Source organism: Mesoplodon densirostris, chromosome 8 (assembly GCF_025265405.1).
Source record: "Mesoplodon densirostris isolate mMesDen1 chromosome 8, mMesDen1 primary haplotype, whole genome shotgun sequence".
Classification (NCBI taxonomy): Eukaryota; Metazoa; Chordata; class Mammalia; order Artiodactyla; family Ziphiidae; genus Mesoplodon; species Mesoplodon densirostris.
This window is the reverse complement of record NC_082668.1, coordinates 76,908,670-76,930,353: the sequence shown is the minus strand read 5'-3', so window position 1 is coordinate 76,930,353 and position 21,684 is coordinate 76,908,670. Positions and strand designations below refer to the sequence as shown.

The following is a 21,684-nucleotide window of genomic DNA, read 5'->3' as shown; positions in this document are numbered from 1 at the left end:
AGGATCAGTTTCCACCAAGCCAATGCACTGGAGTATTTGTAGTGGCCACAGGCTGGTGCTCACACACTAATCCCAATTCAAGATAGGAAGGATGAAGCCATGGTACTCACCCAGGTGTGTGTTATTAGATGGAACAGATGCCACCATTGTTTGCAATGACCCTCTACAACAAGTCATTCTAAAGAGTGTCAATGACTGAAGTTTTCCCAGGGACTACAGGAAGGGATAGGACTGAAGCTACATTAGATCTAAATTCCATATATGTGTGTCAGTCTCGGGAGCAGCCCACGCATTGCCTCCTACTGAGTGAAAAAGAGGCTTTCAGGGATCTAATGATACCTATCTCAGAAGTCAAATTTCAGCGTTTGGTTTGTAAAAAAAAACATCTATGCATATGTAGATAAGATAGGTGTGGTCCTGTTCCTTCTTTCTCAGATAACAATAAAAATAATATCTCCTCTTCATGGTTCTCTCCTATGTGCCAACCTTGTGCCTGGCACCTTGTACATATTAACTTGTTTTTTACTGTTACATGACAAAGGATGTGTTACCATTCTTATTAATATGAAGGAATGGGCTCAGATAGGTTAAGTGACTTTTCCAAAGCTACATGGCTAGCAGTCATAATAATAGTAACATAACTAAGTAATGATAAAACAATAAAAAAAAACAAGTATGAATGAATATCTGTTATGCCACACGGTGCTAAACAGTTTCCCTGGATTAACACATTTAGTTTTTACAATTCTAGGAGGAATATTATATTAGAATCTATCTTTTACTGATGGGAGATCTGAATCTCTTCAAAAGGTAGGCATCTGCTAATGTCTGGGTTTTGTTTGTTTGTTTGTCCTATAGTCCCTCTCATTGTCTTTGCCCATTTTTCTGCTCAGGAGTGGACACCTATCCCAGGCCCGGCAACTGGAGGATTCTATCCCCCAAGTCACAACAACTGGCTCAGGAGTTAACCCATATCCCAAAGTGGCTCAATGAAGGCCATCCCAGGGACTTGGGCTGGAATTAATGGGAAAGAAATGCTTCTGTTTCATATTAATAATTATCTTGATAATGTAAACTTAGGGTTGCTGGAGAAGTATTTGCTATGACCTTGAGAGAATTTACCTGAGAAACAAGTCAGTATAGAGCAAAGTAGAACAATGAGAGAGAGAGAGAGAGAGAAATAGAGAGAGGGAGAGAAATGAAACTTTCCGGAAGCCAGAATAATTCTCCTTTCTGTGGAATTTGTTTTGAATGGACCGTCTTTCATTTTCAACCAGTGAAACATTATATATCAAAGAAATGGACACCAAGAGTGAAAGGTAGATTATAGACCTTAAAATGTGGGATTGGATAACTAGGAGTGATGAAAAGAAACGAGAATTCTCTCATTCCTGATTGTGAAACTGACCATCATTGCTCTAAACTGTCCCCTCAAATCTTGATTAAGACCACTTCCTACTAAAGATTGATTTTTAGAAGACTTGATAGAAAAATATCAGGATGCTTGAGAGTTTGTAATTTTCTTATAGTTTTTAGCAAACTGCTACAGATTCAGTCAAACCTGTACTGATGGACAGATGAGTGAGAAGAAAATACAACCTTATTATGACAGTATGAGAGGTCTTTTTGGCCAGTAGGAAGCAATCCAAGATGATTAAGATTCAAAAATATATATCCCACAAATAGTTGGAAAATCTGAATTTTTTGCCCCTAGCCAGTCAATGAAAATGAAAGCAGAGAAACAAGAAACTCAGTGTATTAGTTTCTTGTTACTGCTGTAACAAATTGTCACAAATTTAATAGCTTAAAGCAGCACAAATTTATTCTCTTTCAGTTCTGGATGTTGAAAGTCTAAAATCAAGGTGCTGGCAGGGTTGTACTCCATTCAGAGGCTTTGTATTCCATTTCCTTGCCCTTTTCAGCTTTTAGAAATGATTCATGTTTCTTACCTCACGATCCCTTCCTTGTATGACTCCAACCTCTTGCTTTCCTGTGACATCTCCTGTGACATTGCATTTCACCTTCTTACCTCTTTTTATTCAGGGCCCTTGTGATTATTACATTGGATTCAATCTGATAATTCAGGATAATCTCCTTATCTCAAAATCCTTAATCTAATCATGTCTGCAAAGTCCCATTTACCCTGTAAGGTAATGATTCACAGGGTATGGGAATTAGGGCTTGGACACCTTTGCAGGGTGGTAATCATCCAGCCTATCACACTCAGCTGGAAATCTTATGGGACCTAGAAAAAAGTTTCACCCAAATACTTCCTAATCGTCACCTTCCTTGGAACGGAGAGAGAAAGGTTACCTGTGACATTGTTTAAATCCTCGGATCCGTAACAAGTGCAAAGCCAATTCTGGACTTTCTAGTGAAATGATCTGTTAAATCCAGAGTTTAAGATTTTTTGAATTGAGTTTCTGTAATCTGCAACCCAAACATGCCTGATCTGTACACTGGCTCAGGGTCACAAAACAGCAGAGCAAGATTTCATGCCAGGTCATCTGATGACCGAGTCCATCCTCTTGATCATTATAAGGGTCGCTGATAATGCTCATTTGCCCTTTATTTGAGGGGGGGGGCCCTCTTAATTCTTGGTTAGTGCTCTCACTCCCACCTGCCTGCCTTGGCCACAGGGATTTACGTTGTGGCTTCTTGTTCAGGGCTACACTCTCTTCTAATCCTCACCAAATTCCTAGCCCGTTTCTTCCAGTACTTTTTAAAATATGGTAAACAGTGACTCACTGAGAAGCTAGGCCCCAGATTCTAGGGCTGCAAAGACATGTATCTTTCCTGGGGTATAAGAAAGACTTGGTCTTTAGAGAGATAACTAACAATCCCCTTCCAACCGATCCCATCTCCAAGACTGGAAAGCATACTTTTAGTAAAAAACAGTTGAATTTTTAAATTTTGTTACATTAAATTCTTAAACCTCAAGTGTTACCCACAGACTTCACTACTGGCTCCCTGGAAGACACAATCCTTTGCTTCAAGACCTTATATTGCCCAAATGACAGCTATTGCTTCAAGCTAGGCTTAAATATAAACACAAGGTACGAAGATGGCATAAGGTAATCAACTTAATCTAATTTATGCAAGGTGGTAGGCAATTATTGTTTTTTGGAGTGAGATATATGATTACTGATTGATTTTATGATGTTATAATATTTTGTATTTCTGTAACAGTTCACTTTAGCTGGGCTGTCCTGTCAATTTGGAATGTTAGTCCCTTAAGTGAACCAAATCACGTTATCCTGGCTCCTTAGCTGGAACTAATATAACCTTAACATTAATCATTTGGCATTTGACAAGTGAAATGTGGGTATTTGCATAATGTAATTTTGATACTTTTTAAGTTTCCATGTGAAGATTCTTTCATTATCATATTTTGTTATAGATTTCAGAATGGTTATATTTATATGACATGCTTTACCATTTAGAATAATAACTAGGGAAAAAAATACTCCAGTAAATTCTCTTTTAAAAAAGTCATATTTCATGCAGTGAAGATTATGCAATGGTATTTTGAATTGAATGCAAATTCAAACACACTTTACAAATTGTAGGTTGTTACAGTCAGTGGGTGACAACATACCTCTTAATGGATAAAATACCCTGTGTTTTATTTGGTTGTTAGACTCATTTTGGAGCTAAATGGTTTTTGTGTTGCCGTCTACTTGTAGGAAAACTTATACACGTTACAAAACATTTTACCTGGCTTTTTATAGAAGTGAACACACTGGTTAGCCGAGGCTGATAGAAGTCTGGATCATTTTTCTATATTTCTAAATCTGAAATAATTCTAATGCCAAAAAAAAAAAAAAAAGTCAAAGCAAGGCATTAGAAAAAAGATAATCCTCCCCCCACCCCCAAATTTTAATCCCCATAAAAACTAAGCTATAGGTACATGTTGCAAGTTGCTATATGGTCATAGTAATCTAAGAGTAAGAGAGAGAAGCAAAATTTTGCTGTGTCCCTGAAGTGCTTGGCAGTCTCGAGGGAACTGACAGATGTTGGAGACAGGATTTCAAAGCTAATGTGAGCACTTCTACATTTTTATGTTTATTGCTGGGCATTCGGTTGAATTAGTACTATTTCCTGCCCTTCTGGATCTCACAATCTAGTATGTCCCCGTACTTTCCTAGCTTTGATGTTAGTCTCTGCATCCTCCCATCTAATCCCCCCTATATTTTCTTCTTGCCCTAGATCTGGACTGACCTGGCCCTGAAGCTCCAGGTTCTGATTTTTGAATTAAGAGAATAGCTCTGTTATTTCTGATGGGAGGGAAACTCCCTGACCCTCTCAACCCTGTCCTCAGCAGCTGGGGTGTCTGTCTTGGGAAGTCCTTGATGACACCTCAGGCCTTCTGTTGCCCTTTCCTGGCTAGAGTTACTTCTGCTGCCTAGACGGTTAATTCATCAGGCTGGAGCCCAGTGGGTTCTCTGGCCCAAGGAAACATTAGCACCCCGACCAGATGGCTCTTGGCTTCATCTAAGCTGCAAACTCTCAACAGTAGGTTTACTAGCTGTGTGACCTTCAGCAAGTTTCTTAATCTCTCTGTGTTTAATTTTTCTATTCTGCAAAATGAGGCTAATAATAGCACCTTCTTTACCCTGCTGTTTTGAAGATCAAATGTGTTACTATTTGTGAAGCATTTGAACAGTGCCTAACATGTAATAAATCCTATATGAAAGTTTGTAAAACAAACAAACAAATGAAGAGCATTAAGATATGCCACTCCAAAATATGTCTCTTTGGCATAAAGATTATTTTGAGCTAATTATTTTTGAGAAACTGCAGACACTGGAGAAGCTCAGAAAATAGAAAGTTATCTTTTGTAAGGGAAATTGACACTTATAAAGGAGATCTACCTTTGTAAGGGTGTCTCCCTCTCTGTACCAGGAAGAGAAGGATAACTCTAAAACATAACAGAATCTTGTCAATGGAGAAGGCAGCCACTTAAATCTGCATAACATACCATACCCTTGTTTACTGTGCTTTTCCTGGAAACCTCTAACTGGCCTCCTCTGTTCCACCCCCAGCACACACCTTTCTCTTTTGTCTTTAGCTGGAGATGATATTTATGGGAGTGGCTTAGGCCATCTTAGGGAGTTACTAGGTTTTCCTGGGTCTCTCCTATGTATACATGAGGCATATTTGTTAAATTAATTAGACAAGGAGGCCATTGGACTAATGTGGCTCTAGTGTCTGGTGGCCTCCATAAGCAAACCAAAATAAAAGCCTATATATTCCTCACGCTTCCGAAATCAAAATGCTAAGGACAGCCAGTCACAAACAGCCAACTAGGTTTTAAGCTGTAGTCAATCAGTAATTTCCTTACTTTGCTTCTGCCTTTTCTCTATAAAAGTCTCCCCATTTCCTGTCCCATATAGTGCTCCTAGCCACTTCCGGTTTAACATTACCCAGTTAGAATCGAGTTTTGCTCAAAAAAACCTCTTAAAATTTTTAATATACCTCAATTTACCTTTTAACAACATATTAATAAATGTCTGTTCCCTTTTCTCTTGTTAATCTATCTTTTATTACAGGGATCTTAGACAAGAACTCAGAAGAAGGTAGAGGGAAAGTTAATTTTCCTCCTGTGCAGAAACAAACAAACAAATAATCAGTGTGTTAGGTAGAGGGAAATTTAATTTTCCTCCTGTGCAGAAACAAACAAACAAATAATCAGTGTGTTGGGTAGAGAAGAGTTAGTGATGACAAGGGAGAGAATTCTAGGATCATAGAGATATACTCCAAGTATATGGGGAAAGGGGATGAGACCAGAGTGCCTTGTATTTGTCGTCCCTGATATAGACCCTAATGCATTCAGCCCTAGACACAGTTTTAAAGATGATAAATGTGCAATTACTCTCAAACCTCTATTCTTCTTCCCTTTAGAAAAGATCTTAAATATATTCTCTAGGGAGTAACATTTATTCATTTATTCAACAGTAATTTTTTTTCTCTATTCAGTACCTACTTATTTCAAGCCAGATGCTACATGCTTACTTACTACATGTAAGTAAGTTAACCATGGTCCCTGCCCATATAAGGCTTAGATTCTAGTTGGTGAGAGACATTATGCAGATAACTGTGCAATTACTTATTTAATCACAACTGTGAAGAGCACTCTGAAGGACAAAGGTAATGTGTAACAGGAGTCCCATCCTAATCCTGTGGGTCAGGGAAAGTGTCTTTAAAGAAATGGTATTTCAGAGGAGCTGGTTAGGCCAGGGGTTTGGCCTTGAGGAAGAGAAGGGTGTTCCAAGCTGCGGGAGCAGCATGGGCAAAGGCTCTGGAATAATTTTGCACTAGATGAGATTCAACAAAGAAAAGAATTAATGTCTTACTTTAAGAAGGAAGGAATGGTAGGTGGCAGATGTTTTATATAATCACCTGTTTCCCCCAAAGGCAGACAGTGTTGGTGCCTTATAATTTTACCAGCACCATGAAACAACAGTAGGGAATATTGAAAATAATTCTGATTGGAGGAAGGGAAGATTTCATGGAGGCAATTATACTAGGGTTTTACAGGATGGGTTGAGCTACAATAGACATGAATAAACTAGAGAATAAGAAGCTATAGACCAAATACATCACTGAAATGTAAAATTTTTGATATTAGCAAGACAGCAGAATTTATGCTTGTATTTTCTTAGATCTACTTCTCTGGGCTCCCAAAAGGATACCGTGGAATCTGCTGCCAGAGCCACTTACAATAAAGTTGTCCTGTTTACAGGTTTTTGATAAGCTGTTTTTATTCTTTAATAAATAAGAAAAGAAGCCATTGTCCTTTACAAAATAGCTGAGGTTGTACTTGAACAAAATCTGTTTGGAAATGTTAAGCTGGTTACACAGAACTAATATGCCTCAAGGTGGTCATTCTCTCTGGATTAAAGCTGTGGAACAATTGTGGCTCCTGTTACAAGGAAAATGACAAAGGGCCATTATGAAAAGGGACAAAAATCTCTGTTCCCAGAGGGGGACTGACAAGCTGAAAGTCCCCCTGTACATACCAACACAAAAGGCTGATTGCCTCAGATTGTTTGTTTATGTAAATCAAAAGGCTGCCATTAATTCTGCAAGTGGGACTGCTGAGCAACAAAGAAGGTGGTGATTGGCCAGATTCTTGCTCATGGGTTGGTGGCAAATCTGACAAATTCTATTACTTTTGTGCTATGCTCTATCTGCACACCTTCAGGAAAAGAAGCTTGTTATTATGCACTAAAGGAAGTCATTTGTGTCCTTAGAGTAAGAGCTGGATTTGAAGGCAAGAGAACGTATCAAGGATCTTCCCCAAAGCTCTCTCCAAGTCGGACTCAACTGTACATCATGACAGACGTTCCAGTGACATTCAGCCAGGTTGAGTGTAATGGGGATACACCCCCTGAAAACGGTCAACAAAAAATCACTAAAATCACGGAAGAAGCCAGTGATATGGATGGCACCCCACCATACTGCAGGGTAGAATCTAGTCTTGAAGGTGAACCCAGAGAAGGCAATCAGGAGAAAAGTGAAAAATTACAAGAGAACATACTGCTCAACTCGTCCATGGATGAGAAGATTCTAAAAGGTAAAGCATTTTCCTTTTCTATAATTTGCTTGATTTGATTTGTAAACTCACTCAGGAATCTTTGGATGAAGTGTTATGACAGGAATAAGCTGCACATCCTCCCATCCTTGCCCCTGCCCAAATGCAGTCCCTTATCCTATGGGGGCTGCAGAGCATAAGGACTAAATCTCTGCCCTGGGTCAAATCCAGGCTCATTTATTTGATAGCTCTGTGACCCTAGACAAATTTCTTGGCTTCCCGAAGCCTTAGTTTTCTCATTAGAAGAAGGCAGAATAATAGTTCTGATATTTGTACAGTTGTTGTGAAAATTACTGTTGGTTAAATGTTAACTACTGTTATTTATTATTATATGGACAGCACCATTATTATTCAGTCAGAAGGAATTCATAAATTCAACTTTTCTTTCTAAATCTACCTGAAAGTGTCTGAATTCGTGGTACTATAAACTTATATAGACATTAAAGGAGAGGTTATCGTTATGCTCATAAATAAAAGGAATCAGTGAAAAAATGAGTTTGAAGAATGAAATGGTTATTTTTAGTGACCACAAAAATCAAAGACATCTACCTTGTTAGAGTCTTAGTTGGTAATTTATTTATCTTAGACTACTTAAATGTTAAAATATTAATCTTGTTGGCGGGTTTCTTCCCAGAAAAACCAGAAGAGGATCTCTATATTGTTCATAAGGCCATCACAGATCTTTCTCTCCAAGAAACAAGTGTCGATGAAATGACATTCAGAGAAGGTAAGAGGAACTTCCATTTCGTACACAGAAATTGTTTGATGGAATGTGGAAGACAGTTTTTGCATGGGATGTTACGTGAGTGTGGTATTGAAAAAGCAATCCAGGTAATGCTTTCAAAAACTCAAAACTGCTATAGGCAGATAAGGGAGTCTGGATTTATCTGTGGGTTCCACCTTAGAAAGCATTACACACTCTTCAAGACTGGGACTGCATGGATTGGTATAACTGATTGGCACGCTTTGACCTGATGATATTATATCTGCGTCTTAATAAGTTAGTCTACTAAATAAACCTTTCCTTTTGATTAAGTGTCTTCAAATCTGTGCCAGGCACCTTGCAAGATGTAAGCATTTCAAAAATGGGTTTATCTTAAAAGTTTACCATTAGTGGCATACTGTTTAAAATAATCTTATAAATTTATTGGATCTATAGGAAAATTCTAGGCCTCTGCTGTAAGCACAAAATGGTTACCTAATTCTTGTCAAAGAAATCTTCCAGGTGAAGAAGTTAATTTTAATTGTGTTTTTTCAGAAAAATGGGAGAATAAAAACAACATTGATTTTTAAATGACTATATTATTTTTCAAATAAACTCAAGAGTCTAAGAGACACAAAATCTTTTAGACTTCTAAGGAGACACCTACATTCAAACAATTTCAAAATAAAGTGGAAGATAAAAATCTATCAATTAATCATTCATATCCTCTCTTGCAGCCATAAACATCTTATCTCAAAGTTGAAGTCAGCTTGGTAGACCTAAGTGATTTAGCTTAGTTAGGACCTTAACAAGTAAAACATTGAAGAGATTATTGGTTGAAATATTAGAACATCACACAAAATAGTAGATGCCTAGGAGGATAAGGTTGTTGGCAGTTTCCTGGGTTTGTCCCCTTTGCCTGGACACCTCTCAGACTGTCTGCTGACTACATATGGTGGTCCACTGTGTAGTCATTCGAAGAAGAATGTAGTGAGCAACAGTCACTGTCAAGCTCTTACATTATCACAGATAATTTATAAGACCTAAACCCCATGAAACAGACTAAATAACCTCTCACCCTAACCCTTCTACTGCCAATGAACAAGCAAATTCTGAGAGGCAGGGATCTCAACCTTTCAACTAGAGCCCCTTTCAAATTTCTGATCAGAAAGTCACTGGAGACAATAGTTTTCTATGATCTTTCATTTCTTTTAAATAAAGAATAAAAGCAGTCTGGATTTTTAAAGTGGATGGTCTCAGAGTGAGTTTTTCCCTGCATGAATCCTTTCGTGGTTGGTGGAACACGTTCCTCCTGTAGGGTTAGAAGGACACATTTTGGTGTTTTTTATTTTCACAGTGGCAAACAGCTATAAAGTCCCCAAAGAGAATACTCCTGAGTTGAAAAATAGGAAGATGTTAAAAATGCTTAGAAAGAATTATAATTTAAAGTCAAGAAGTAATTTCATGCATGACAACTCCATACCCAAGTCACGAATATGAGCAAAAAGATCAGCTTCGGGGCTTCCCTGGTGGCGCAGTGGTTGGGAGTCCGCCTGCCGATGCAGGGGACACGGGTTCGTGCCCCGATCCTGGAAGATCCCACATGCCGCGGAGCGGCTGGGCCCACGAGCCATGGCCGTGGAGCCTGTGTGTCCGGAGCCTGTGCTCCGCAACGGGAGAGGCCACAGCAGTGAGAGGCCCGCGTACAGAAAAAAAAAAAAAAAAAAAAAAAAAAAAAAAAAAAGATCAGCTTCTTTGGTTCTTATGGAAAAGAAGAAAACAAAACAAAGCTTAAAATTATAGCAAACATTCTAATACATATTTATTTATGATGTAAAAAACACTGACTGGATGCCAGTGGCCTGATAGGAGCTGTGCACAGCTAATGAGGAGAGGTGAACCGCCTCCACTTCTATCTCTTTGTGTAAGTTTACAATCTGATTCCTATAGTTGGGAAAACAAAATGAGAAGAGAATGAAAAATCTCTGATGGAAATGGACTTGTCAACATCTTTCAGTGAAAATAGGAAATTGTGGAGGAGAAGGGCAAAGAAGAACAGTGCCTCTCGCTTTATATAAAGACTGTTATGGTGTTGAAAGGGAATAGTGAACACAACCCTGAGTCATGTGCACTGCAGGCTGAAGCTTCCCACAAAAGTCCTTCAGGGCTGAAAGCTCTGATAACAACCTCTACTCTCCTATTATTAATTCATTTTTTCATGCTCAATAAATATTATTGAGGATATGCTGATAGGATGTGTTTGAAAAGTGAAATTTGCCATGAATTAAATGAGCCTCTTAAAAGTCACTGCATGGTACCAAATAAGTTAATTAGTTGTCGGTTAAGGACATGTCAAAAATAATAGGCTAACCTAACACTATGTTGATATGACCTCAACATGATTTTTAAATCTTGACTCACTAGAAATCAGTGGCAGATCTTAGGCTATATAGTGTGTCCTTTCGTGGACTTGATGCGTCCATTAGCCCAGCACATGACTCTTGGCCATCTGTACTCCTCCTCCATAGCCGGTACTTTAGGACATGAGAACTCTGAGAAGCATGGTGGTAAACACTGAATTTGCTACTCTGAGTGTGACCAGTCACTGGCAGTCATTATTTCATTATTTTTACTGTTGGAAGAAAGCATTTTTTCTAATTTTCCTTGAGGAGTGTGTGTGTGTGTGTGTGTGTGTGTGTGTGTAGGAGCTAGGCCCAAATATTTTTTAATATATTCACATATACACTCATGACAGGCTAGACAGGATTTTTAAAAGTGTGTCTCAGGGAATACCAGTATCACTAGATACAGTAGTCCACAACAAAAATGCTCCATAGTCAAATGAGGTTGAGCTGCTGGATGCTAATATTCATTAGTATTTTAAAGGCTTGGATAAATTCTGAAGAGGCTTACTTAATTGTGTTTAATGCAGTGTTTTCCAAGCTAATTTGATGGTGTAGCCTGTCTTTTTGTGTAAAACATATTAATAACCCACAAAACAATATCCCATAAAATGTTTGGTGGAAAACGATTGTCCAGAAATATAATCTGGAGAATCTGTGGTATTTTGAAATCTCTACACATCTCAATTACCAATTGATTTTGCTACAGGACATCAGTGGGAGAAGATTCCTTTGAGCAGCAGTAACCAAGAACTAAGTAGACGAAAGGAAAGGATTGCTGAACAACCTTTAGGAGAGAGAGAAGATGAGGATCTGAAGAACAAAACTCAACATCAGGCAATGGAAATTGAATGGTTAGGATTTCGGAAACCTAGCCAAGCTGGTGTGTTACATTCTAAGCATGATGAGGAGCAAGAGGTTTGGGGTGAAGAAATTAATAATGATGATGATGATGATTGCAAGGATGATGAAGATGAAGTTCGAGTGATAGAATTTAAGAAAAAAAATGAAGAGGGTTCTCAGTTAAAAGAGGAAGGTGATGCAAGTGAGGACTCCCCACTGAGCAGCCCCAGTTCCCAACCTGTCACACCTGATGAGCAGCCAACCTTTGGGAAGAAGGGTGATATTTCCAGAAATGCTTATTCAAGATACAATACGATATCCTATCGGAAGATCAGAAAGGGGAACACCAAGCAAAGAATTGATGAATTCGAGTCTATGATGCATTTATAAACTAACTGGAACTGAGAAGTTCTCATGCCCACTAAAGCAAAAGCTAATTCTATTTTCCTGAAATGCATCTTTGCATGCCTTGAGTCATCCCCTATAAAGAACTGGAAGCTTAATCTCTGTTTCACTGTAGAATAATGTGGAAATAACCCTAGGCAAAACTCAGTCTGGTAACCTCAAATCAAAAAGCTTTAGATTCATTCTTGGATATTTGCTTTTTAAATCCTCACTAATATAGCCTGTGTGCTAAGCACTAAACGGTTTGACTTGAAAAGTAGCAATGCTGGGAAATGTAGTCATCAAATGAAAGAGGACTATTTGAAATGAAATGTATTTCTTTTGGTGTCTTTCTTCCTGTACACTGAGGGTGATAGAAAGCCTGGTATCAAATCTCTCTTTCTTTAAAAAGTGGTTTTATAGACCCTGGCAATAAACTTTCCAAAATACTTTGCCTTTCCTATTATCTTCAGATTTTAAGTTGTTTTCCTTGGCATGTACAGAGTGAAATTCTGTATAGGCTGCCTTCCTAGGTGTTACCATTCACTGAATTTTCTCACTAGAGGGGCTGAGCAATTGTCAGTCAGGAAAATTCTGTTTACTAAATGTTGGCTTTATGTTCTCAAGATGAATTAAATCCATTGTGAGATTGCCACAGGGAGGGGCTGGAAGATTGGTGGGCAATTGACTAAAGAGTTATATCAGATAGATTATTTCTGAGACTGAAAATAAAAGCTTGTCTAGCACAGTTAATGTCATTAAACATGAAAATGACAGCTTTAGCACAATTTTAAGAAAATACCCCTCTCTATTACTACACTTTCTCCTATTAAGAGTATCTCAGAATAATTTTCTTTCCTTAGAAACCTGAGACAACTCTAGTCATAACTGTACTAGTTACTATGAAAATGGAAATAATTATCTTAGAATATTTTCAAAGTAGAGTGTGAGCATGTATTTTTAGAGAGAAAGCTCTGATGGTTGTTGGGAATATATAATTTACTGGACCTCAGCCCAAATCAAGATGCTTAAAATTGTACTTGTGAAGCTTCACTCAAACCAGTGTGTCAAATAATGTATTGAATATTTATGAAAAGGGAGAGTCTATATTTATATTCTTAGATAGTTCCATAATTTTTCATTTCATGCTTCTATATATATTATCCTGAGCTTTCTGTCACCACAGATAAAGGCATTTCTTTTGGCCCTAGAAATAAAAAGACAATTCCTTATTGTCTGGATGTAATACAGTCTTCATTGTACTATTCAACCCTTTGTTTATTTATTTTTCATTTTGTGAAAAACCCTGGGTTAGCCCTTCTCAGATTATTGCTTATTTATGTGTAACAAATCCCACACATTCTAAAGGCACTTTCTTTAATTCTTTATTATCATATAATATGTTTCCATGGTATCATATACTATTATTTAGTGTTTATGAGACTCAATTTTGAATTTTTTCCTTTTATTCTTTCAGATACTTCACAACCTGACCATATAAAAGTCTGTCACGCTTAATCTATGGAATCTATACATTTCATTCTCGACAATGCAAGTTTTCAGAATAAAGACAGGGAAATCAGTTTTTTATTGACAAATTTAGGTAGAAGATTGATGCACTAGGACAATTACCTGTTTGTTTAGAGCCTCTAAATCTTTTCACTTGGACAAGCTATTTTCTTTTTGGATTACTGTTGACCCCTACTATTTTCTACTTAACTTCAAAGCACAGTATTGTGTTATCCATCATGGAACAGGACCATATTCTTAACCTACCATCAACAGAGCCTGGATTTTGAATTATTCCAGCAGAGGCAGCCAATTCCTGTGGAACTTGAGTGAGGTGGGAGGTCTGTGGTCATTTGATGTGGCCAAGCAACTAGCTCTAATTGGGCTCCAAAATACAGTAACCCTGGCCCTTTTAGTTTTGTGCTCTTACCAGATGATTAACCAACTATGAAAGATTTTATCAACAAGACTATTTCAGGGTATGTTCAATGAGTGAATGCTTAATGCTCATGAATGAGGCAATGTAATTGCAGAAGAGTGCTGAAACTATTATTTGGCATTAGTGCCCATTGCCCTATTCTTCCATCTTACACTAAGGCCACAGAGCTTAGTGACTGTAAGTATATAATGGTGATGGGTGGCTGTTTGATTCTTGTAACCTAAGAAAGACAAGGGTCTGGTTCAGATCTCATGGGGGATACTTAACATATTTGAAAAGCATATGGGACACATTAAGAACACAAATTGGTAACTACACATGAAGGTTTACTGCTTTTGTGCTTCAAGGTTCAGGAATAGAAGAAGGACTCTGGTACATGGTAGGAGGGAGAATTGACTTATTGTGAGAATGCTGATATTTCTTACATGACTTTTTATTTTCCTTAGATGCTGGGTGAACAGGAACTAATAACAGCTCTATTTCTCTGTCAATATACAACTTAACCCTTCATATAATGCTACCTTTGAAGATACAGAATATATCAGACTCTATCTATCTACCTATTAACAGTTTAAAAAAAGAACTGTGTTTGACTTGCTCTTAATAAAAGTTTGTGTCCTTGTTTTTGGTGCCTAGATTTTATTTTTTTTAATCTGCCTTTTAAAATTTAAAAGAACCCTTGCATATTAGCAGCTATTGAGACCATCAATAAATACCATTTCAGAAATCAAGAGAACACCTCATTTTAATTCATTTGCATTATTTCTTTCAAAAAGGTCTTAAAATGCTTGTATATGAAATTGTAAAAAGAATTTCTGATGGATAGATATGTAATGTTCATGAGACATTTCTATTATTTTTACAGGAAATGAACTATTGTTTTAGATACATCTTAATTCCAACAACTTGAAAAATATATATATCTTTGTAGTCATTAAGGTAATACATTGCTGTAAACTATGCTGACACCTTTATAGTAATTGTTTCTACATATTTACATGGTGGAGTACTTTTGGCACACTTTCAAATGGAGAACAGACATTTGAGTTTTTCAAAATGATAGGAAAAACATTTAAAATAAGTAATAATAGAGAATTATGGAAAAAGATGAAACACCAGCATAGCATGAAGAAATATGTCTGGCCATATGAGAAAGGCACTACTTCTTTTAAAGCCTAAACTTTCATTCCTCTATAAAAACAAGAGGGCTATAAAAAGTAATGTCAAAAGTTACAGCAAACATTTGTCCATATTAAAATATCAGACAGTAACATAATAAATATGAATACCAAAATGTGTACACAGCTCATGAAGAACACAAGGTAAGTAGAACATACAATTGACATAAACACAATGACAGGGGTAGTAATGAGCAGTGGAAATCACCCAGATATGTGGCAAACTACAAAATCAAAGCGTTTTGTAATTAACTGCCAGCTTGGATGAGTTTTGGTTATGAATTTGGAAAGTAATTGAATTTTTACTTAGAAACTTAAAATTACATATTTGATTTCTTCTTTATAATAAATTTGGTTGGTCAGAGGCAGAAAATCTGGGTATCTAAAAATGTTCAAATTTATTCCAAATTCCTTTCTAATCCATAGTTTCAATCTAGTTTTTCCACTAACAAATATTTTTAGGTAATCCATAACAAATTCACAAATTTAACCTTTGCCTTCTCTTGTTTTTATGCCCAGCTCTTATAGCTAATATGTATAAAACTAGCAACATTTGGGCAGTTGTTTGAAGGAGAAGAATTAACGCATGTGCATAAACCTAAACTGAATAACAAGCATCCTGATAATTTAGAGTTTGGTTACTCCTTTCAGGTCTGGAAAAAAAAATACCCAGAGTGAAAATCTGTGTGAGATACTTTTGTCCAGAAGGCCAGATGCAGATGAAGCTATGCACTTAAGAGAGACTTAAAAACATCTCAAAACTGTTCTTAATTTTTCTTTGTTAGTTAAAACTCTTGGTTTTACTTTCTTTCAATTCAAAGCATAAAATATAGAAACATACCCATAGCCATATATATATGTTTTAGTTTCAACAGCTAATATAAAGACTTTGTATAGATATTTATAACCTATATCCTTGAACTGGGAAAATCTATCAGTCAATAACAAAATAGAAAATCCCAGTTTTCAAAGAAATTATTTGTTACTTATTTGATGGCAACTGTCGTCATTAGAAACTCAGCATATTAGAAGTTGCTCTATTTGCTGGAAAATGAGATTTTTGTGTTTTTGCAAAGCAAAGATTCACATAAACTTGAAAAGCGACCCTAACTGTAGTGATAACTATTAGTTGACCCATTAGGTTGAAAACAGAGGCATTAAATCTTAGTGCGATGGTATTTTTTTCCTTTCTTTTAGGCACGGACAACACCAACACCTGAAATTCCATACATTAAACCTCATCAGGAGTAGATAATACTTTACATGGCTTATTCAAACCTGACCATGGAATGGCTATTTGCCAAAAATAAATATTTTTGTACATTAACTGTGGTTAGTGTTCCTTTTCTCATTTCAAGGCATCTTGGCTTGTAGCAATTGTTGAGTAAACTTATGCAAAGGTTGTTGTAAAAGCATTATGGTGACAATCTACACATTGGAATGAAAGCTACACGACTTGGTTTTTTGTTTTAAATGAAAGGACTCCAATTTTTCACTTTCTACCTCTGTTCAAATTGAGCAATTTGTCAGCTTTGATTAATGGTTGGGGGAACAAAGAGTTGGTAATATCATTCACAGAGAAGCAATCTCTCTATGTCCAAGTCTCCCTCTCATACTTGTTCTAGGAAATGGAAAGGAATATGTCCTGCATGAAGTCAAGGAGATAGACCACTGCGAAGTGTATGAGGATAACTATCCTTAAGCCTACACTTCAGTTGTTTAACAGAGAGGGGTGCAGCCTCTATTTCCTGTCTGTACGACATGCAAGGGAGAGACCAAAGAGGTGTGACTCTATACCAAGGGATTTTAACTGAGCCCACCTGAGTTGTCTGTCCTACTTACAGAAGAAATAGAAAGAGGAGGAGAAGGAGGGGGAGGAGAAGGAGGAAGAGGAGGAGGAGGAGAAGAAGAAGAAGAGGAGGAAGAGGAGAAGAATCAAAGAATCACAGCAGCATGGTTTAGTGAAAGAGGCTCACCTTTTTTTTTTCTTTTTTTTTGAGCCCAATAGAATGGAATCTGGGTTTTAACTCTCACTAGTGGGATGACTTTAGACAATCCCTCTCAGCCATCCTCGTCTGCATAATGAGGAGAATGAAACTCCCCTCACTGAGTTGCACACAATAGTGAGATGGGGCACAAACAGTGCCTAGCACATTGTAGGTACTCAAAGGTACTTAGGCCCACTTCTTTTCTCTTTACTCCTTGTAATTTCCTTGTTTTTATCCAAGCTCTTGGGGCTTTCTTTTGATACAGAATTTCTTTTCTGTGTTTGAATGTGAAAGTTAAAGATGTTACAACAAATAAAGATGGTACTATCTGGTGCACCTCAACTCCATTCTCTTGCATGAGAGACCCTTGAAAATCATTCTAAGCCATTCATGAAATGAAGGTTGACTGGAAAAATTGAATTCCTGTACACCATAACTAGTATCTTTGCTCCTCTACAGTTCCTAAGGCAATTCTAGAGGCAAGGTGTTAATATATAAGAAAGTATTTCCAAATTAGTGTTCAAAGCTAATGATACATTGTGATCATAGTACATGGCAGTTTTTGCCCTTGTGAATGACAGTTGATTAAATGTTGGCAAGAAGAATTGAGCAAATTTGAGGCTGGTGTTAAAACACAGTTGTATCAACAACAGCTGTGTAATCCTTCAAGAGAGTAGGGTAGAATCTCTGGGTAACTGTTGAAAACAAGAAAAGAACTGTGCAAGCTGGAAGGCTCAGAAGCACTCAGATGGTTTGGTAAATTAGTCTTTGATCAAATAAGTCCTGTAAAATATTATCAACTATGTTTGTGTTCAAGGTAACAAGATGCAGAGACATTTTTTTTTAAAGAAAAGGCAATAACTTAAGCTAATCCAGGGAAAACTCTGAAGTCCCCAAGAACAGAGCCCCCTATTGAAGAACTTGGGGCTAATTAAGATCCTAATGTGTCCCAGCCAAGGGTTTATCTTTAGAAGTACCAGAAGACCTAGAGGCATTTATACTTTTATAAAGGTCTTCTGAAAACAAAAATTAGAGGGCAATGTTTAAAAGAATGTTGGTAGTAGATTTCACAATTAGTCAATACTCTTACAGTTAGGTCCATAAGATTCCTAACTACTGCTTAGTTCCTTGCTTCTAAGAGTAGTTGAGCAAAAACATGGTAAAAGCTGTTTTTAAAATTCTACCCAAGAACAAATATGTGATGTATGAAAACAGTTCTTTGTTTTATTGACAATATGGATCCAAATATAGCTTCACATAATAAGTATGTCAAGGTAAAGCCAGGAAGAGCATACACTGAACAGACCACAGAAGGTTCTTTTGAGCAAAAACATTCAAATTTCTTCAGCTGGTATACCCAAAGGTAAATGTATCGAAAACATAATTCATCTTTTCGTGAACAGAGTTGACATTTTTGGTGGAAACTCTTTTTGAATAAAAAGAGATTCTTTAGACTGGCAGAAAACGTTTCAACATTTTTCATTCACACAAAGCATTGCATGAGGCATCCAGCATATTTAGTTTGGTCAGCAACTCAGTTAGTCCTTTGGCAACTGACTTGTGTTTTATCCCTCACATGGCTCTGTTTTGAAAATAATTATCTCATTTTCTAGTCATTTTCTTTTCTCATCTGCAATGTCAATTATTTACATAAAACATCTTAAATATGTTGCAAATACGTAAAACTATTTCCCCTTCCAACTCTTAGTTATTGTTTTGCTTTTGTGTAATTAATTGGGAGTTAAAATTTTAACAGGAAATCAGAACTAAAGATGCCCAGTTTTACCATCAGCTCAACAGCACAGGTTTGTTTGTTTTTTTATTTTAATATTAACAAGAATATAGCATGATTGACCTCCAGAGACCCAACTCTAACAAAAAAAAAATTATGTATATCTTTCTTAAGAATGTTGTGGAGGAGATTTGGTTAAGCTACTGGCCCTGTCTCTGGAGATCCAAATTCTAATCCTGATTCTCTCACTAACTGGCCTGGGATTTTTGGACAGGCCATCTGCCTTACCAAAATGAATGCAAAGGATATTAGGATTTCTAAGATATCTGCCAGTATGCCTAAGTATTGTCATACCTAAGATTATGTGCTCAATTTGGATCAAAGAAATATTGGAATTTTCCCCAAATTTATCAGTGTTATCTTTAGGTCCACATCTAGGACTTTATTCTTTTCTCCCCGCCCCCCCCCCATAGAGGTGCCAAATCCCCTTCCGTTTTTGGACAAGTCTCGGACAATTTTTTCTTAACTCTCTTCCTAACTGTTTTTAGCTCATTCTCTTTCCCTTTCTTTGTTTCCCTCACTTTATTTCTACCTTGAAATCTTTTAGAGCCCATTTTTAGCATTCTTCATCCCTGTGAATACTGCTGAATCTAAAGTAGTATTTTCACATAAAAGAACTTTAATATTTTTCCGTGCTCTATTTCTGCTTTATTCATTTCAACTCCTCTTATTTGGTCCTACATTAGAGTAGGTTCAATGATTAAATGTATTTTTGGTTACTGCGGTGTGCTGTGACCCAGCATCTATTCCTTTGCATTTTTTCTTTCTTTTTTAATATCCACATGAGTCTAGAAGTTAGTATGAGTCTAGTATGGCCATTTTTTAAAGTGCAATTTAAAAGCACAGAATGAATGGAAACAACATCCATGTCTAGAATTGAATAAGCATGTGACTTCCTCACTTAAAGTTTTTCCACTGACTCAGATTGGGAAAAACATTATACAGTCATCTAGATCAAAACCCTGCCATCAAGGAGTATTATATCAATACTATTTCAAACTGTTAGGTAAACATGCATGTAGTTGGGAGGGATTTCACCAAGGTGAAAGCTGTGTGTTTCTGAGGTCTTTTAGCCTAGGAACTCAAGTAATTTTCTTTTATTTTTTTTGATGAAAAAACAGCAAATAAAGGATCAGGTTCTCACTGATTATACCTACTTGTGGACCAAAAGAGCTGGTTATGATCAAACTCAGCCTTCATGGGTATCATTGTGCTTCTCCAAGTACTTCCGTCTTCTTTTCCAGTTACCTGTTAGATAGCATGTGGAAACTTGAAGGCTTTGTTCCAGAACAGGGTGGAAAGCAGGCAATTCAAAGGCCCATCTAGTGCTGAAGAAGGACTCCAATCTAATGTTGGGCTGTTTCCCTGAGTTAACTTTTGGCATCTCAAATATTGTGATTTTTAAAAAACCTCCCATTCAAATGTTATTAATTTTGAAAAATTTGAACTAGCATGGAGAAATAGTCACCAAGTTCATAGTCACAGTGTCTAATAGATTTACTAGATAAAGACAGCAGTTCCTCTTCAGTCTTCATAATATTTTTCAAATTTCCACTTTTGATATGGCTTCACTGGGTCACAAGCAGCAACTTTCAGGGTCTTCTGAGAGAAATTTCCTTCTAAGCATAACAACTGGTGATAGTTTCCAAAAACAATGTGATTCACCTGGAGAGAAACAGGATCTGAGAATGAGCCACAGACTGAATTTGACAATTGTGATGTAAGAAAATCAAAACCAATAAAAAATTAGGTAATTACATTTTTGATTTTTCAGGAATTCTCCTGAACAAAATTAATAACATAAACACAGGTTTTAGGCAGTATTAAGTTTGTCTTTATCTCAAACTAAGTTCTCACATTCTCCAAGCTACAAGACTTTTAATTCTTCATGAGGCAAAAGAAGAATTTTCTGATGATATGGCTGATAGCTATATTATTTAAAGGAAATAATTCCAGATGGCATTTACTATATTTGATCACTGGCTGCCTCACTGTTGGTAGTAAGAAAAAATACACACCATTATAAAAAGTGTGTTAGTTAATTTCTTGTCTGTGACTTAGAATGCAAATTTGGAATAAAAAGTGCTAGAAATGATGTATTTTATTTATGAGTTTCCTATCACGATCTCTGAGAGTACATAATGCCTGATGTCCAGAAAGTCCAGACGTGATTAGAGAAAGTCATAGGTATTTCAGAGGTTCTATTATTGCTTAATATTTATTGAATGTCCTAGAAATGGTCGATAACCTACTTAGAACTTGCTCATGGGTTTATAATTTTTTCACTTACCAATCCTCTCAATTACCCATGACTGTGACAAAGATCATTCTAATTATATATATATATATTTAATTATATATATAATATATATGTTGTTTTGAAATGCTTTAAAAATTTATCAAACAGGGGTGACTTCATAATAATTTATTTTAGAGATGCTCTTACAAAAACAATGTCACCCTTGTAGGATTTTGGGAATATGATGCTTGAGTATGCTCAAGGTTTTGTAAAAGAGATAACATTGAGAAGATCATTCTGGATTATCTACAATGTTCTGCTCCTGGGTTGTAAAGAGGTAACTAAATAACTTGTCCCCAACAAAAAACACAATGTGGAAACCGGTATTGGAGGGGCATTCTATATCCAAATCCTAGACGCCACCTGTGAGCCTTTTCCTTTTAGGTGGCCACAGTTCACAGTATTTGAGGAGGGCTGACCTAGAGGACACCTTTTAAATGCAGATTCAGAAATGTATAATTTTAATAGCTCACTGGTATCCGGGGTCAAACTCACTATCACACTTCCGCCTTCCATGAAGCTCTCAATGCCTAATGCTTTCTAAAAGAAG

At 36.8% G+C, this 21,684-nt stretch overlaps 2 protein-coding genes across 3 annotated transcripts in view; one reads left to right on the top strand and one right to left on the bottom strand.

Moving 5' to 3' along the window:
- Positions 1-7,314: 7,314 nt before the first annotated feature.
- On the top strand, positions 7,315-11,935 carry ERMN (ermin). 2 transcript variants are annotated; one of them, XM_060107306.1, is made up of 3 exons: positions 7,315-7,579; positions 8,232-8,324; positions 11,412-11,935. In XM_060107306.1, the coding sequence occupies exons 1-3, from the start codon at positions 7,339-7,341 to the stop codon at positions 11,933-11,935; spliced, it is 858 nt and encodes a 285-aa protein (XP_059963289.1). In that variant the 5' UTR covers positions 7,315-7,338. The 2 variants fall into 2 exon arrangements, with proteins under 2 accessions (XP_059963289.1, XP_059963288.1); XM_060107305.1 differs by having other exon boundaries at positions 7,339-7,579; positions 8,292-8,324.
- Positions 11,936-18,047: 6,112 nt separating this feature from the next.
- GALNT5 (polypeptide N-acetylgalactosaminyltransferase 5) overlaps positions 18,048-21,684 on the bottom strand; it is a 39,773-nt gene continuing 36,136 nt past the window's right edge. Inside the window, exon 10 of the mRNA XM_060107175.1 lies at positions 18,048-20,500. Within this exon, the coding sequence (XP_059963158.1) occupies positions 20,360-20,500 (141 nt within the window). The 3' untranslated portion in view covers positions 18,048-20,359. The remainder of the gene's footprint in view (positions 20,501-21,684) is intronic.

What these genes read in the sequence shown, in the direction of transcription:
- ERMN (XM_060107306.1), top strand. Translation starts at nt 7,339, where the DNA reads ATGACAGACGTTCCAGTGACATTCAGCCAGGTTGAGTGTAATGGGGAT. An exon ending in GGATGAGAAGATTCTAAAAG is followed by an intron (nt 7,580 to 8,231) that starts GTAAAGCATTTT and finishes GTTTCTTCCCAG; the next exon opens with AAAAACCAGAAGAGGATCTC. An exon ending in TGAAATGACATTCAGAGAAG is followed by an intron (nt 8,325 to 11,411) that starts GTAAGAGGAACT and finishes ATTTTGCTACAG; the next exon opens with GACATCAGTGGGAGAAGATT.